The sequence below is a fragment of the Lates calcarifer genome, linkage group LG13 (assembly GCF_001640805.2).
Source record: "Lates calcarifer isolate ASB-BC8 linkage group LG13, TLL_Latcal_v3, whole genome shotgun sequence".
NCBI lineage: Eukaryota > Metazoa > Chordata > Actinopteri > Centropomidae > Lates > Lates calcarifer.
Window position 1 is genome coordinate 26086121 of NC_066845.1, and position 14751 is coordinate 26100871.

Genomic DNA, 14751 nt, shown 5'->3' on the forward strand with positions numbered 1-14751 from the left:
TTTTCTGGCTTTTTTTGTCCTCCCTCCCTCCCTCCCCTCCACCCCCCCTCCTCTGGCATTTTCTCTGCAGTGTGAGAACGCAGTGCGCCTCTTGACTGGATGCAACTCATTAAAGACACCTAATTGATGAAGAGTGTAATTAGTGTGACAATCAGAAGGGGAAATCAATATGTTTTTAGCCAAAAGAGCCTCATCAGGGAGGAGGATGGAGGAGAACAGTGTGTGAGGAGAAGCGTATGTTTTGGGTGACAGCAGCGTGAGGAGGATCGCTTTCACTTTTAGACACAAAAGACGACGTTTAGCTGCGAGAAAAGAGCTTTTTCTTTTCGTCTGGACTCAGGCGACTTGTTAGAGCCGCACCACTTCAGGGAAACTTCCTGTTGGTCCATTAACTTGACATGGACACACACATATACGTACACTAATGCTGCTGGGTTGATCAGGTTAGTCTAGGCTCAGAGGATTTGACCTTTGACCCTTTAACTCTTAAATGCCAAGGGAATTTAAATTTGGTTCTACAGCTGTAAAATACAAACTCAAAAACTGTGCATGTTTATGTTAAAGTATTTAATTTAATGAATATTGTCTGATTATTACGGCCTCCACAGTCCTAAAGTTCTTATTTTACTCTGAATAAATGTTCATTATTCCTGACAGACAATCATCTGATGAACCTGATCATTTTATTTCCATTCATACAGTATACACATCCTGTACTGTCAGATATCCTGACAACATTCTTGGATCTACACTTTCCACCAAATCTGAAAAGTGAATGAATGAAATTTGTGACTGAAATGATCAGGACAGTTCTGTTTTCATCCATCATCTGTTTTAAGCCATTTAACCTCAGAGAGAAGAGAATAAATGCAGTCACAGTGATGAACCTTCATTTCATCTTTTGAGGCAGCTGTGTGTTTGATACCAGAGTTCAGAAACTCAGAGATTCAGCTCTGAGCAGCAGCAGCGTCCTCAGCTGGAGAGGCTGAGCGCTCCCTCTCTTCTCTCTTCTGTGCTGCTCGTCTGCCCTCTGCTGGTGAGGAGGGGGACTGAGGGTCCTGTTGCTGGGAGAGCTGGGAGAGGAGGACGTCCACACTCTGGACCAGAACAGAGTCTAGAACCTTCTGTTCCTCTGAGGAGAATCGGCCCAGGACGTGGCGCTCCACCGACGTTTTCCCCGCCGGCCGGCCAATCCCAACCCGAAGTCTGGGCATCACCTGCAGGAGAGGACAGGAGGTGATCCTGCTGGTTCACACACACATTCACAGGAGTCACCTGTCTGTTTTCTTTTGTTTCAGGTTTTTCAACTATTCTAAACGTCTCAACAGAAAATTTAGCCCAATCTGTGTCCCTCTGGAGAAAGTTCTGTCTTATCTCACCAATAACCAGTGTTAGTGTTAAAGTAACTTTTGTACACTGGGATCAGACATGAGCTGTTACATCAGTTTAAAGTTTTGTGAATTAAATTAAACAAAAAAATGCAAATAAAAAAGACAATTAAATCAATTTAATAATGAGCAAATCAAGAATTAAAAATGCAGTGTTGTGAGCACTTCCTGTATGTTGTATTTAGGTGACTGGACACTTACATCAGTCTGGAGACAGTCTACACAGGAGCGGACTCCATTATGACCTCTGTGAAGGAGGATTTGGAGGCAAAGTTATTTTTTTTTGCATCTTCAACTCAGCTCAGTATTATCATGAGAACACGATGAATGAAACTGACCTGGCACTTCCTCCATGTTTGACGGCGATCTTCCCCAGAGGTTTGTCCAGTTCATCGTGGACCAGCAGGATGTCTTCAGGCTTGATGCTGTATTTACCAGCTGAGGAAGAGGAGACTTCAGATTATAAAATGTTCAACATGGCACCAGTTTAATTTCTGTTTGATTATTTGAGGCAATTTATTAGATTAGGAAACAAAGGAGCCTGAGAGCAGCTTTGTTTATGGAGCAAACAAAACAAAACCAATTAGTGACAGAGGCAGAGCTGAGAGGACAGTGAGATAAAAGTGAGAACAAACACAAGTTCAGGATATGACAGAGTGTGTTCCTGACACAAACACACACACACAAACACACTGAGATGCTGCATAACATCACCCAACATCAGACAGTGAGCTCACCTGCTTTGGCCACTGACACCCCGTTGATGTTCATCAGCAGCCTGGGACGGAGCAGCACCACATGTGTGTGTTGGACCTCTGACACGATGACCTCACCGGACACGTGCTTGTCGCCGCGCCAACGGTCAGCCACGCCGAGCCGGGCGGCGAGCGCTCCCAGCACCGCCATGCCGATGCTGTGTCTGGTACCCTCCATCCCCGGGTTACCCAGCCCCACCACCTGACACACACACACCAACACACACACTACATTTAATGCCATCTAGTTGTGTAACAGAGCAGCTTTTGGTTGTTCTGGTGCAGCCAGTAATATGTCTAATGTGTAAAAGTGAGGTAGTAAGAAAAATATAGAATAACATCAACTTCACTTCACCAGCAAAGTCTGTCTTAAAGTCCATTTAAATGTAATATAAATAACATTTTCTGGCTAAAAAGAGTGTGGGTACCTTATACAGTATGAGAGATGTGTGTCTGAAATTGTAATTAATGTCATTTTAAAAATTCCAATGAAAAGAATTTTAAACATACAAAAGAGTAATGTTAAATAGATTTTTGCTGCTAAAAAGCTTCGTCTTCTGCTTCCCAGAAAAATCCAGAAAGAGCTTTATGTCAGCTGAGGAGGCTGACATAAACACACACATACAGCTGCTGCCTTGTACTGATGGTACTGATCCACTGGCAGCAGGGACAGCTCTGTTAACAGAAATACTATAGACTACATTGTATTAGACTCAGGCTCTATGGTTGCTGACACACTGCAAACATTGTGTTCTGCTGCTACACACTGAGCTTTTATTTAGTTTTTACTTAAACAGGACGCAGTGAAAAGGCAGGGGCAACGTAATACAGTGGATTATGGTTATTGACAGAAAGCAGAAATGACACACAGCTGTCCTTATGGTTCTTACAGCAGTAAGTACGAACTCCATTCAAAAATGTTGCCTTGTCCAGTTAGAAGAATATGGCTAGTTGGACATGACAGCAGCGTGTATTTGTATAACAACTATGCCGAATTGAAAAGCAACTAAGACTGACTCAGAAAATGTCTTCTTACTTAAAGTATAAGATATATACTTCAACCAATCAGCAAAACAACACTAAACTGTTAGATTTTTGAATGATATTTGGTGAGATTTGACAATCCGGACTGGTGATTATTTGGGACACAGTGAACTTAAGCTTAGCGAAATGTAAATATAACACTACTATACACTTACCAGCTTTCGGCGGCCGTGTGTGTGTATTTCTGCTTCAATGCCCATCGCAGGTGTGAACGGCGAACTCACCAGAACTCGATTTATTACTCTCGTTAAAAGTCGTCGCATTGTGACAAAGTTCAGCAGCTTCTTGAAAAAGCGTGACAAACAACGACAAAACTTACTTAAAACTGTGACTCCTTTCATTCGGCCTATAAAACCGTCTGTCTGCTCTTGTTATTAAATCAAATTTCAGACGTTTTGACAATAACTTAAACAACAATCCCCATGAAAATAGAATGTATGTTAATTCTGTAAATGGGCTGATTTCTCAATGGGGTTCTGTATAGGCACCGAATCTTTCGCATCTTTTGCCTGTAGTTTATACAAAAGAATCTTCATTACACATGAACCTGTCACTCCTCAGAGAAATGCAATATTTTTACATCGTATTTCTGTGTTTAATTGTGTGACGAGAACTGTAACTGGTAGCTTGCTAAGGTTAGCTTACTGTACCTTGTTGGCTAACTCAAGACGTCATAACACCAACATAAAATAACCACAAGATACGTTGAGAACGTTGGCACCAACATATAATAATGGTCTCATTGAGAATATATGCAATTTCTTAAAACATGCTGAACTCTGATTTAAAGTGACATTAGCTTGTCCTCCTGTCATGCCTCTCCATCACACCAGTCAATGAGTGCTAGAAAGACAACACGAGCTAACAGGCTTTTCCTGCTCTAATGGGCTACACCGCCATCTAGCTGGGTAACTGAGAAATGCACTTTATTTTATGGCTTTTTTCAAAGGATGTAGCTCTTCAACAGAAAACATGGTGTATTTTCCATTCATGTCACACTGTGCAACAAAGCACCTCACCCCACACCTGTGAGGTTCCTGATTAACATACCTGAAACTAATCAGCAGTCATCAGTGAGATCAGCTGCAAGTGTTAGGATCACTCTGACCTTTGAATGTTAAAGCAGAGGAATGAAAAAATCATGTGTCATTGTGTTTTTGTTTTTTGTTTTTTTTAAAATAACAGTTGATTTAATATCTCACTTGGAACCTTGTCTGCAACCCAGTGTGCATTGTGTTAGTAGAAAACTACGAATTGGTAATTTGAATCCACACACATTTATTTAGTAAAACGCATCATGTGAATTCAAATTTAATTTAGGGCTTTTCTTCAAGATGGGTATTAGATAGATTATGTTTGATGCTATATCTTTAAATTTGTCAGTGTATGAATATAGCTTTACACCTGCAAAAGAAGTAAATGAAATCACTAACTTGAAAATTACTTTCAGGGGTCATGTTGGTGACAGTGACTGGCCTAAAATATCTCAGTTAAAAGAAGACAAAAAAAGAAACTCCTTGAAATTTTTAATTGTATTTTATATGGAAAACAGAGTTTTTCTCATTTGCCCATTGAGTTGTAAATTCAACATTGATCAGACTGATCATCAAGCTTGAGCTGGGGAGCAGGGAACAGCGTCAGGCACCGGCTGACATCTCTCCACTACAGCGTTGATCTCGCCGACGTTCACGCCGTCATAGGTGCCTGTGATGTACGTCCAGTGGGTGTCTCCGTTGTGGTTGGTCCTGCTCAGTCTGCCAGTGAAGGGGATGTCGGCCGTCATCTTCCTGCCATCCATCCTCACGGTGCAGGAGTGGTTGGGCGGGACCAGCAGCTCCACAGAGACAGAGTGACTGACAGACTCCACCGTGGTGGTCCCCTCTGAGAAGGTCACTGTGTACTCCTTGGTGAAGTCCACAGTCCCCGGGCCGAGGATGGGTACTTTTGCCTTCATGGTGGAGATGGAGCCATTGCGGGTCTCCCTGCCGATGTCCCAGGTCTTCTCCATCGTGCTGGTCTTCTCCAGGTGCACAGTCTTCTGCACATTTCTACACTCCAGGTTGGTGACCTTTGTGAGCTTCAGGGCCTCTGGAGGATGGTGGAACAGCTCCATCTGATCAATGCCATACTCCACATGAGAGATGTGCTGGCTGTAGCTGTCTCTGTTGATAGCCAGGACCTGGTATCTCTTGTACCAATACTCATCACCTTCCCAGGGGAGGAAGAAGGCTTCGTGTTGGGTCACCACTTTGCCAAGACCATACTTGTTTTTCCCCACATAGATGTCAGAGTTGGGGCAGGTTTTGATGGCATACTGGGGGACGGACCCGTACGAATCTTCAACCCACTCCAGGAACTCAAAGTGATCCACATTGACCAGCACTTCAAACTTGGAGGATGCATACTCTTTGTCAGCGTAGGGGTACTGGCAGAAGCTTCCTTTGCTGGGAGTGTAGAAACCAGCCTCGCAGTTGACTTTGCAGACATAGTCGGTGCGTTCAGTGTAGCCGTTGAAGATGGCGACAGCACCATTTGGGAGGGAACCATTCCACGTGACCCACTTGAGGTTGACGTGTTCAGCAAACATGGGGAAGGAGTGTGAGGTCGTCTCAGTTTCTGGGATCTCTCTAATTTTGGGAGGGTTGATGACCTCTCTGGAAGGGACAACATCTTCCAGTGTGGGGTTAAGCCATGGCTCTGTGACAAGACAGAGAGGAATTGGCACATGGTTTAGATATATAGACTATATATACAGACTAGAGTTCATCACCTGAACAGGAAGTTATTATGACTCACTGCTGAGTTTTTCTTGGCCGTCCTGCAGCTGAGAGACGTAGAGCAGTGGGTCAGACTGCAGTGCTGGGCTGCAGAGCTGCAGCACTGCCAGGACAACAGCGACACACCACCTCATCTGGACACATGGGGGAAAACAGAGCCAACATGTGAGCATCAGTGGGAGATTTACTTTGAAGAAAAGCTGCAGGGCCAAAACTCTTCGAGCATTACCATCTCAACCCTAACCACACCCCACCACTGACCTCTTGGAAAAAAATGTTTTAATCTCATTGATGCCCTTTCCTCGTTAAATAAAGATATATATGACTCCAATGACTGACTTTGCTGACCTCCCAACCAATTAAGTTAAATCCCTTACATCCAGTTTCCCTCAGATTTCCAATTGCAGTGACTTTAAGGTTAGAAAAAACATTTTAGTCCTTACTGTATACTATACATTATATTCTTTAAAGCTCTATGATGTTTAAACTGAGCCCAAGAGTCATGTTTTTTATGGCTGCACCATTGGGATTGAAGAGGTTGAGGACAGTATTACCTTCAATCACAGCATGTAAGAACAAAAATATGTAGATTTATTAAAAAACAAACAAACAAAGAACAAAAGGTCCTTGCATATACAGTGTAAAGAAAGTTGTATTGCTTAATGTACATCAACAGTAAAACAAGAAAATCAGCAGAACAGGACAGTACAATATACCTGCCCAGCCTGGTGCCAAATCAGATCTATGTAATTAGTTCAGATGTTAAATTAATCAGATGGATGTTCAATTATTATTCTAAAAACAAGAAAAAAAAACATCAAAAAAGCAATTGATTTCAGATTATTCAAATATTGTAGATCCATTTATTGTTGATTTTGATTATGAATCAATTTTCTATGAGACAAAAAGACAGTGAAATGATGCAGAATGTTAATCAGACAAACGAACCCACACTTCATTCAGATGTATAGAAGCAGTTTTTACCTTGACAGGTTCCTCCTGCAGTGACTCTGGCTGCAGTATGTGCTGAGTTTTAAAACCTCCCTGTAGACTTATTGCCCCCAATAAACAGGAGTGTGAGCTGCAGCAGCTTCTTGCCCATTGACCCAGTGTTTACACTCTCCTGCTGTTCAGTTTAAACCTGATGTGTTAGTGTTAAAGGAAAGACTAGCACAAAATAACCCTCTGAAATTAAATTTTCCAATTAACAAGCAGAAGGTTGACTGAGCATGCTTGGTCTTTCTTCAGAAATATCCAGTTGTATTTCAGTTGTACCTTCATATCATCTCTCTGGGAGCATCTGACCAGTACGACCACTGTCTAATGTCAAGGCTTGTTCAAGGACACCTGAAAAGCAGTCTGTGTGGAAAGAGACAAGCTCTCCCCGCATGGTCTGGATTCAAAACTATTAGAATAAAACCGCATCACAAACCACCTGCAGTTGTATCGCAACATGTATCTACTTTTCATGAGTCAAGCACAATCTAACATTTTTGAGAGAAATGTCAGTTGCTGAGCAAGTTTTTCCTTGTATGCTTCAGTGGTTCACTGTGGGTTTAGATGGTATCCTCTCAGCTTATCTTAGTTTCCTGCCAAACCAGAACCAGCTACAGATACCTAGGTAAAGGCCATCATGCTGTCTTGATACAAGATCTACTTTGTCCTTGACCAGAAAACATCTGCCTGTAGCTCTTCAGGAGTGTAAAACGAGTATTCGTGGTGATAATGATAACAGGATTCTTTATTGATCCTTGCTTAGAAAACAGCCCTCCCTCCCTCCTCTCTCGGTGAAGATACTCTTTGATGAGACTGTTAAAAGTGCTTCATAAATAAATTTGCCTGGATTTAACGTCCCATATCTATCAGGAGATAGAGGATTGCATGATGTCCAAAGTGCTGTGGCGCTCTTTCTACATCGATGACAAGATACTGTATGTTTAGATAAGCTCAGACTGGGAACAAAGTGATTAGATCTCCTGTAATAGTGGATCATCGATTAAGACGGTCCTTGTTGCGTAATGTCGCCGGCTGCCAAGATTAAACCGGAGGAGAAGCTGCTCAACACGGACATTGTTCCCCATGCACAGCCCTATCATTGAAAATCGCTGATGTCATGGTCATCTGTGTGCGTCCTTGAGACAGAAAGTTATTATCAATTTATTTATTTAAGTCTGAATGAGGACTCTGTGTCAAACAAGGCTGTATAAAGGTAATTTACACTGACTGCACTGTCACTGCCTTCAGCTGCTCCAGTATTCAGCTGAGTGTCAATGCTTGTAATGAACTTGTCATTCAGACTGAATCACTGCTTATATTGTTATGAAGGCAAACTGTATTTCTCTTCTTTATTAATTCACCACTGGAGCATTTTGTCTGACGTGAAGTGAGCCACAAAAACAAACTGTAGGATAAATGATACCTGATGATGGTGTCAGATGAAAATTCTGACCTTGGGGAACATATTGAGCATGAAACATAAATATATTCATATTCATCACTGTATTCAGTCACTCTCACACCCGGAAAGATACCAAAATTGTCAGTCCATATTGTCCACGTGTTTAGAACAACCTGAAAACTATCTACATGCTGAGTAATGTTTGGACTGGAGTTTTTATTCTCATAAATAATGTTTTGGAGGTTTCATTTCAAATGAATCCCAAGACAACAATACTGAGAGTGATACCTTAGGATTATACACATTAGTACTGATTACTTTTGTTATGGAAAGGAAATATGTACACTAACTGCAGACTGGCTTTGTGAGGACACGAAGTCCACAGGAAAAAATACGAGAAGATTACAGGTCATGTATAAAAAAAGTACCTAAATACTGTAATTACAGATTAAAAGTGACCACTATATTTCAAAAATGTAATTTCATTTGACCTTATTAAATGAAGTGAACTAAACAATAAACCTTCATTATGTATATTTGTATATTATGTATTATTTTGGTCAGTTAAAATTCTATGTGAGTGTCCTAATTTCACTCTTGCATTTTATAAAACTGGTTAATGCATTTAATTTTTCAGGAATAAAACAACTTATTATTCTTTACTAAAAATGTAATTTCCATAAGAAATATGCTCCAGCCTATAGAAAAAGTTCTGCAAGTGCCAGTTTTGAATAAAGGCTCTTTAAACCACTAATAATTTAGCATGTAATGTTTATTCTGGATGTCAAAGTCTTTAATACTGCACTGAGTAAATGCACTTAATTACTGTGATGTTTGTGTGTTGTATGTTGTGTGTTGTGTATGTAAAATCATGACTGTTTCATGTGCTGGTAAAGAGACTGAGGACAATGGATGAGAAGCCACATGATTTTATTTTCAGCATGTGAAGTTTTCTTTCAGAGCGGTCAACACAAAAGACACATCATTTGTTTTATTACAAACATGAGATGTTGAGAAAATATCTTCTGATGTTTCTGTCAGTCTTTCAGGGGCAAGGCTTGGCGTCAGCCACAGGTTCACAGCGGTCCACAACAGCCCGGACTTCTCCAATCTGGACTCCATCATACGTCCCAGCGATGGATGTCCACTGGGTCTCTCCGTTGCGGTAGGTGCGGCTGAGACGAGCTGTGTAGGGGATGTCAGCTTTGATTTTGCGTCCCTCCATTCGGAGTCTGCAAGAATGGTTTGGTGGGACTGTGAGTTCCACGGACACAGAGTGGCTGAGCGACTCCACCATGGTGGTTCCTCTGGAGAACTGCAGCGTCTTCTCACCACTGAGCTCGATGCCACCAGACCCAATGAGGGGGATTTTGGCTGTGATGCTGCCTGTGATACCCAGCATGGTGGCTCGGCCGATGTTCCATGTAGTCTCCACCTCTGTGACCTTCGAGATGGTGACTGTCTTCACAATGGTCTGGCACTCGTTGTTGGTGACCCCGGAGATACGCATGGTCTCAGGAGGATACTGGAAGATGGCGACCTCATCAATGGCGTACTTGACATCAGAGATGTGCTGAGTGTAGGCGTCCCTGTTGATGGTCAGGACCTGATAGCTCTTGTACCAATACTCATCGCCCTCCCAAGGCAGGAAGAAGGCCTCAAACTGAGGAACAACCTTCCCGAGACCGTACTTGTTCTTCCCAACATAGATGCCAACACCTGGACAGGTCCTGACTGAATGTTGTGGCACTGAACCATAGGAACCTTCCTTCCACTCCAGGAACTCAAAGTTGTCTTTGTTGGCCAGGATCTCAAACTCAGGGGCGTAGTACTCGCGGTCTCCGTAGGGGTAGCGGCAGTAAGGGCCCAGGCTGGGGTTGTAAAAACCAGCCTCACACTTGTATTTGCAGACATAGTCAGTGCGCTCAGTGTAGCCGTTGTAGATGGAAACGGCTCCGTTGGGCAGAGAGCCGTCCCAGGTTAGCCACTCCAGGTTTACGTTATCAGCGAACATGTAGGATGAAGGTAGATCCTGCTGCTGCTCCAGGTCAGCAGGAGTCAGAGGAGCTGACACCACATTGCTACCAGTTGGTTCAGGCACCAGGTCCTCCAGCTCTGGGTTCAGTAAAGAAACTGTAAAAGACACAGACAGAAAGTTTACATATCAAACCATGCAGCACTTTTCATCAAATGCTGAGAGAACTGAGTCAGACACTAGGGACCAGATTGTTTTAAATGTCTGGAAAACCTTAGCCTTTGTGTTCTGGTATATACTACATGTGTATCTATATCTATGTCTGTTCATATCCCTAAAATATGAAACATGTGAAATGTTTACTTTTTCTGAGCTGTGAGCTCTTCTTCACGATGTCCTGCAGACTGGCTGAAGACAGGGCCAACAGGGCCGACAGCAGCAACACTGACAGCTTCATCTGGAGATGAAACACAGTCAAACACCTTTGACCTCAACATGTGAAATAGGTTCGTAAATTCTCCTCATGACATTTTACCCTTTTAACAACAGAAGAATTAGCAAACAGGATCCAGACATTACCCGTCTTTTCGACATGTTACACTGAAACAACACGTTACAACCTTTATCTCTGTTGCAAGATACATCAGCAGACCTGATTATACTATTGTTTCATGATGGTTTCAAGAGTATATTAATAATCATCAAATTCAAGTCAATAACTCAATTCATTGATTTTCCTCAGGAGACATTTGATAAAGCAAAGTCCTTATTTGACACATCTTTAAAAAACAGAACTGGAAATACTGAATCACAACACTACAATCAATTAATGCAGACCGACTTTCAGAGATTATTGTCACTTGATCTGAGTCTGACTGACTGAAGGTGAAAAGAGACTGAGCAGCACTCACCCTTACAGTCGCTCCTCACTGAGTCCACCTCCAGTCACCTCCTGGTTTATATACACTGGTTTATGGCTGAATCATAAAGCAGACTGTGCACTTTTACTCTGTCTTGGATCTGACTCTGAACAATAAACACGAACTGGTGCAATGGGTTTGTTAACCTGTCCATCACGGCTGACTGTACTGTGGTGTCAACTCCTGTTTCTATGGAGGGCATGCTCAGACAATTTTTAATGACATCTAGCTTGTAGCTTGTTCCTGTGGAGGTTAGCATCTGCAAAATTATTATAGTGGAATGGAATCAAGTATCTAAGTTTAATAGCTACAGTAAAACAACAGTAACAGTAATTCTCTGTTGACAGAAGTCATAGATCGAGATCCACTAATGTTTCCACCAAAGCCCAGTCCATGCACTATATTCAGTGGAAATAAGTGAATAATTTTTTCTTGGTGACAGAGATGCATTAACAAACAAATATGGATAAAGATTAAATGTTTTAGGGAAGATACAAAAGATTGCAAACAGTGATGCCTGCACCTGAGTATCAGAAGAGGGGAATGAGATGAATAGCTGGGTGTCGTCAGCATAGCAGTGGTAGGAGATGCCATAATTCATGAGGGCATATCTCTGTGGCCAAAAAAATCATTTAAAGTCTGAGTAAAACTCAGATTTGTCTCTAAACACAATTTATGTCAGAAAATAGTTTCTGAAAACACATGTTTTCAGAAACTATTTTCACTGCATTGTGAGATTAGACCGTTTCACAGTTTTCCATCAGTTTCATTTTCAGGATTTTATGGGTGGATCTGAAACGGTGGCTCAATGATGCACTGGAGCCACCACTCAGCATAACCCCACCCTTCTTTGTAACCGTTACAAAGAGCAGCGCTGCGTTAGCATCAGTGTGCCTCCTGCTAGACTGGAAGGGTTTGTAGGTTTTGCAAACTAGCTATGCCATCTTCTTGCAAATGCATCTTCAGTTTGCAGAAGAACTCTGCCGTCACCTTATCTAAATTTTCAAAGGGATCAAGAGGAGGTGGATTAAGTGACCGTTTTACTCCGGTTAGTTTTACAAGGTTTCATCAAAGACAACAGGAATCCACCGGTAATCCGCTGTCAATTTTAAATGAGGCTGAATGTGTGGCTCAAACATGAACATCTATACAACTCCAAGGCTGCTAGTATCTGTTTTACAGGCCATAGCACTAACAGGGTGCTAGCAGGATGCTAACAGGGTGCTAATGGTCACTGTGCTGCAGTGTTACAGTGGGCATGGTTTCAGCACCTTCAGCGGACACGCCCCCAGCATCTCAGAGCAGAGAGAGCTGCTTATTTTATCATGATTTTGAAACCTAATTTTATATATTTGCTGATTTTTTAAAAACCATTCAGATTTAGGTGGGTGGTTAATAGCACATTTCCCTGTGGTGTGACTAATTGTTTGACTGGACACAGAGACAGTGGTTTTAGGAGGGGCACTGGTGATGGCAGGGGAAAGGCAGGTGGAGATGAGTGTAAGTGTGGGTGGAAATGGCTGGAGGAAACAACAGCTTAACACGATGCATGAGGAAATAAACAAGAGGAGTTTTCTGAGAGCACTGGGACCACTGAACAGTCTGGTTACAGGAGGCAGGTGAGCTACGGGTCTTGAGCTGGGGCTTGATGAGGTGATTGCGAGCAGGTGTGGAGCTGAGCCAGGAGCCAGGTAAGTGAAGCCACGCCCACAACACACACACACACACACACACACACACACACACACACACACAGACAGGCAAGTGAGGAGGAGACACAATGAAAAAGGTAGACTCATGGCGGAGCTGTGACAAGTGTGTCCGTAATATTGACTTCACACTAAATCAGTAGGCAGAAATAAAATACTGAAATATCCACCTTCACACAAAAATAATATGACTTTGTCTTATTGATTGTTATTCCATTGGTTTTCACTTTTAAACAGTCTATCTTGTACCACAACATCCCGTCTGAGCAGGGGCTTTCCACATTCAGCCTTGTTTCTCCAAATGACATGAATAACACACCAATTTCTTAAGTCATTTTGCATATTATCACCACTAATCTTTTGCTTTTGGTGTCATTTAATACCATTGAGTCTCTACTGACTCATACTGAACTGTATTTTAAATTAAATTAAATTATAAATTTTGGTTGTATGTCATCCCTTCACGGTGGAAATCTATGGGGAACAACACACACAATTTGTTATACTGGTAAACAACCACAAAATCCCAAAATATGTTTTAAACTCATTAACAGTTACAGGTCTTATTAGTTGTTATCTGGATTGCAGCAAAAGAGGGAGATGATACCATAGCTGGTTGATAGTATGCATTATTTTAAAGATGGGAATGTGTAGTGTTAGCCAGCCTAATATGTAGATTCTGAATTCACATAAAATAAAGATAATGGAAGATAAACAGCTTTCTCTTTCATTTACAACCTTACTGTTGTGTTCATGCTGATCCCTCGACCCATTACGAAATGAGTGCAGATAAATCCAGGATAAGATTCAGGATTATTAACATGTAAAAGAAAACAGTGATAAGGACATGACTTATCAGTAATCTCTGTCCTCCAAACTATCATACTGCTCCAATGACCTTCAGTCAATCAGACACTCATTACAGTACTCATCACTGCCTCTAATAAACTACATGAAATCAAAAAATGTGTATGCCAGTGTGCCAGTTATTTTTCCATCATCACATGAGAGAGCCAAACCTTAAAGGAAGAGACCACCAAAAAGGATTGTAGATCAGTCAACTTATATTTACAGCAGCCACAATTTTGACAAAATACATGACTCAACAAATTCTCATGGTCCTAAGTTGCCATGGAGATGGTCCAGGTGTCGTCATTTTACATGCTGACCTGCCTGTCCCCAGCCCCCCACATACAGTATATACTGTAGCAGAAATCTATTTCAGCTTCACTTGTTCTTCAGTTAAACTGATCTATGTAAACATGTCAAAAATAGTAAATGTAAAGTATATGACTGTAGTTCAGTGTCTCACACTTGATCTTTAATGCACTGCTGTAGTGGTGAGCAGTTAGTGATCTGTCAGTGCCACCTGCTGGATATGTGGCACATCAGTTCCAATGGTTTAATATAATTCATCTGATTAGATTACTGACTACCTGCTATACAGAGCTTTTTATAAGTGGTTCCTTTGGTGAACTGAAGAGTTGTCTTCACACTAAACTCAATACCTGTGGAGCCAATTACAGGGATTTGGGCAGTGATGCTACTCCTGACTCCCAGTGTGATGGAAAAACTGGTTTCCCACTTTGCACCACTTTGAGATGGTAACTGTCTTTGTCACTGATTGGCACTCATGGTTGGAAATGGCAGACTCGCTCACAGCCTATGGAGGATACTTATGGATGTCAACCCATCAGTTTTGTACTTGCCATCAGAACTGACTAGTGTTATCCAGCCTAATATCTAAGACCATGCACATCGTTCACTTCCATTATGAGGACATCT

The 14751-nt window shown here is 41.9% G+C and overlaps 3 protein-coding genes across 6 annotated transcripts; all 3 read right to left on the reverse strand.

The window, feature by feature from the left end:
- Positions 1 to 666: 666 nt before the first annotated feature.
- ptrh1 (peptidyl-tRNA hydrolase 1 homolog) lies at positions 667 to 4047 on the reverse strand. 4 transcript variants are annotated; one of them, XM_018673710.2, is made up of 6 exons: positions 3838 to 4047; positions 3343 to 3468; positions 2126 to 2345; positions 1727 to 1826; positions 1590 to 1635; positions 667 to 1217 (listed from the first exon to the last, which is right to left on the reverse strand). In XM_018673710.2, exons 2-6 carry the CDS (start codon positions 3448 to 3450, stop codon positions 948 to 950), a joined length of 744 nt encoding a protein of 247 aa, XP_018529226.1. In that variant the 5' UTR covers positions 3451 to 3468; positions 3838 to 4047; the 3' UTR covers positions 667 to 947. The 4 variants fall into 4 exon arrangements, with proteins under 4 accessions (XP_018529226.1, XP_018529227.1, XP_018529224.1 ...); XM_018673711.2 differs by having other exon boundaries at positions 3343 to 3471; XM_018673708.2 differs by lacking the exon at positions 3838 to 4047 and having other exon boundaries at positions 3343 to 3831.
- Positions 4048 to 4700: 653 nt separating this feature from the next.
- On the reverse strand, positions 4701 to 7040 carry LOC108881644 (natterin-3). The gene is made up of 3 exons (XM_018673707.2): positions 6949 to 7040; positions 5984 to 6098; positions 4701 to 5884 (listed from the first exon to the last, which is right to left on the reverse strand). The coding sequence occupies exons 2-3, from the start codon at positions 6096 to 6098 to the stop codon at positions 4794 to 4796; spliced, it is 1206 nt and encodes a 401-aa protein (XP_018529223.1). The 5' UTR covers positions 6949 to 7040; the 3' UTR covers positions 4701 to 4793.
- Positions 7041 to 9275: 2235 nt separating this feature from the next.
- Positions 9276 to 11334, reverse strand: LOC108881646 (natterin-3). The gene is made up of 3 exons (XM_018673712.2): positions 11249 to 11334; positions 10701 to 10794; positions 9276 to 10495 (listed from the first exon to the last, which is right to left on the reverse strand). Exons 2-3 carry the CDS (start codon positions 10792 to 10794, stop codon positions 9408 to 9410), a joined length of 1182 nt encoding a protein of 393 aa, XP_018529228.1. The 5' UTR covers positions 11249 to 11334; the 3' UTR covers positions 9276 to 9407.
- Between the last annotated feature and the right edge of the window lie 3417 nt (positions 11335 to 14751).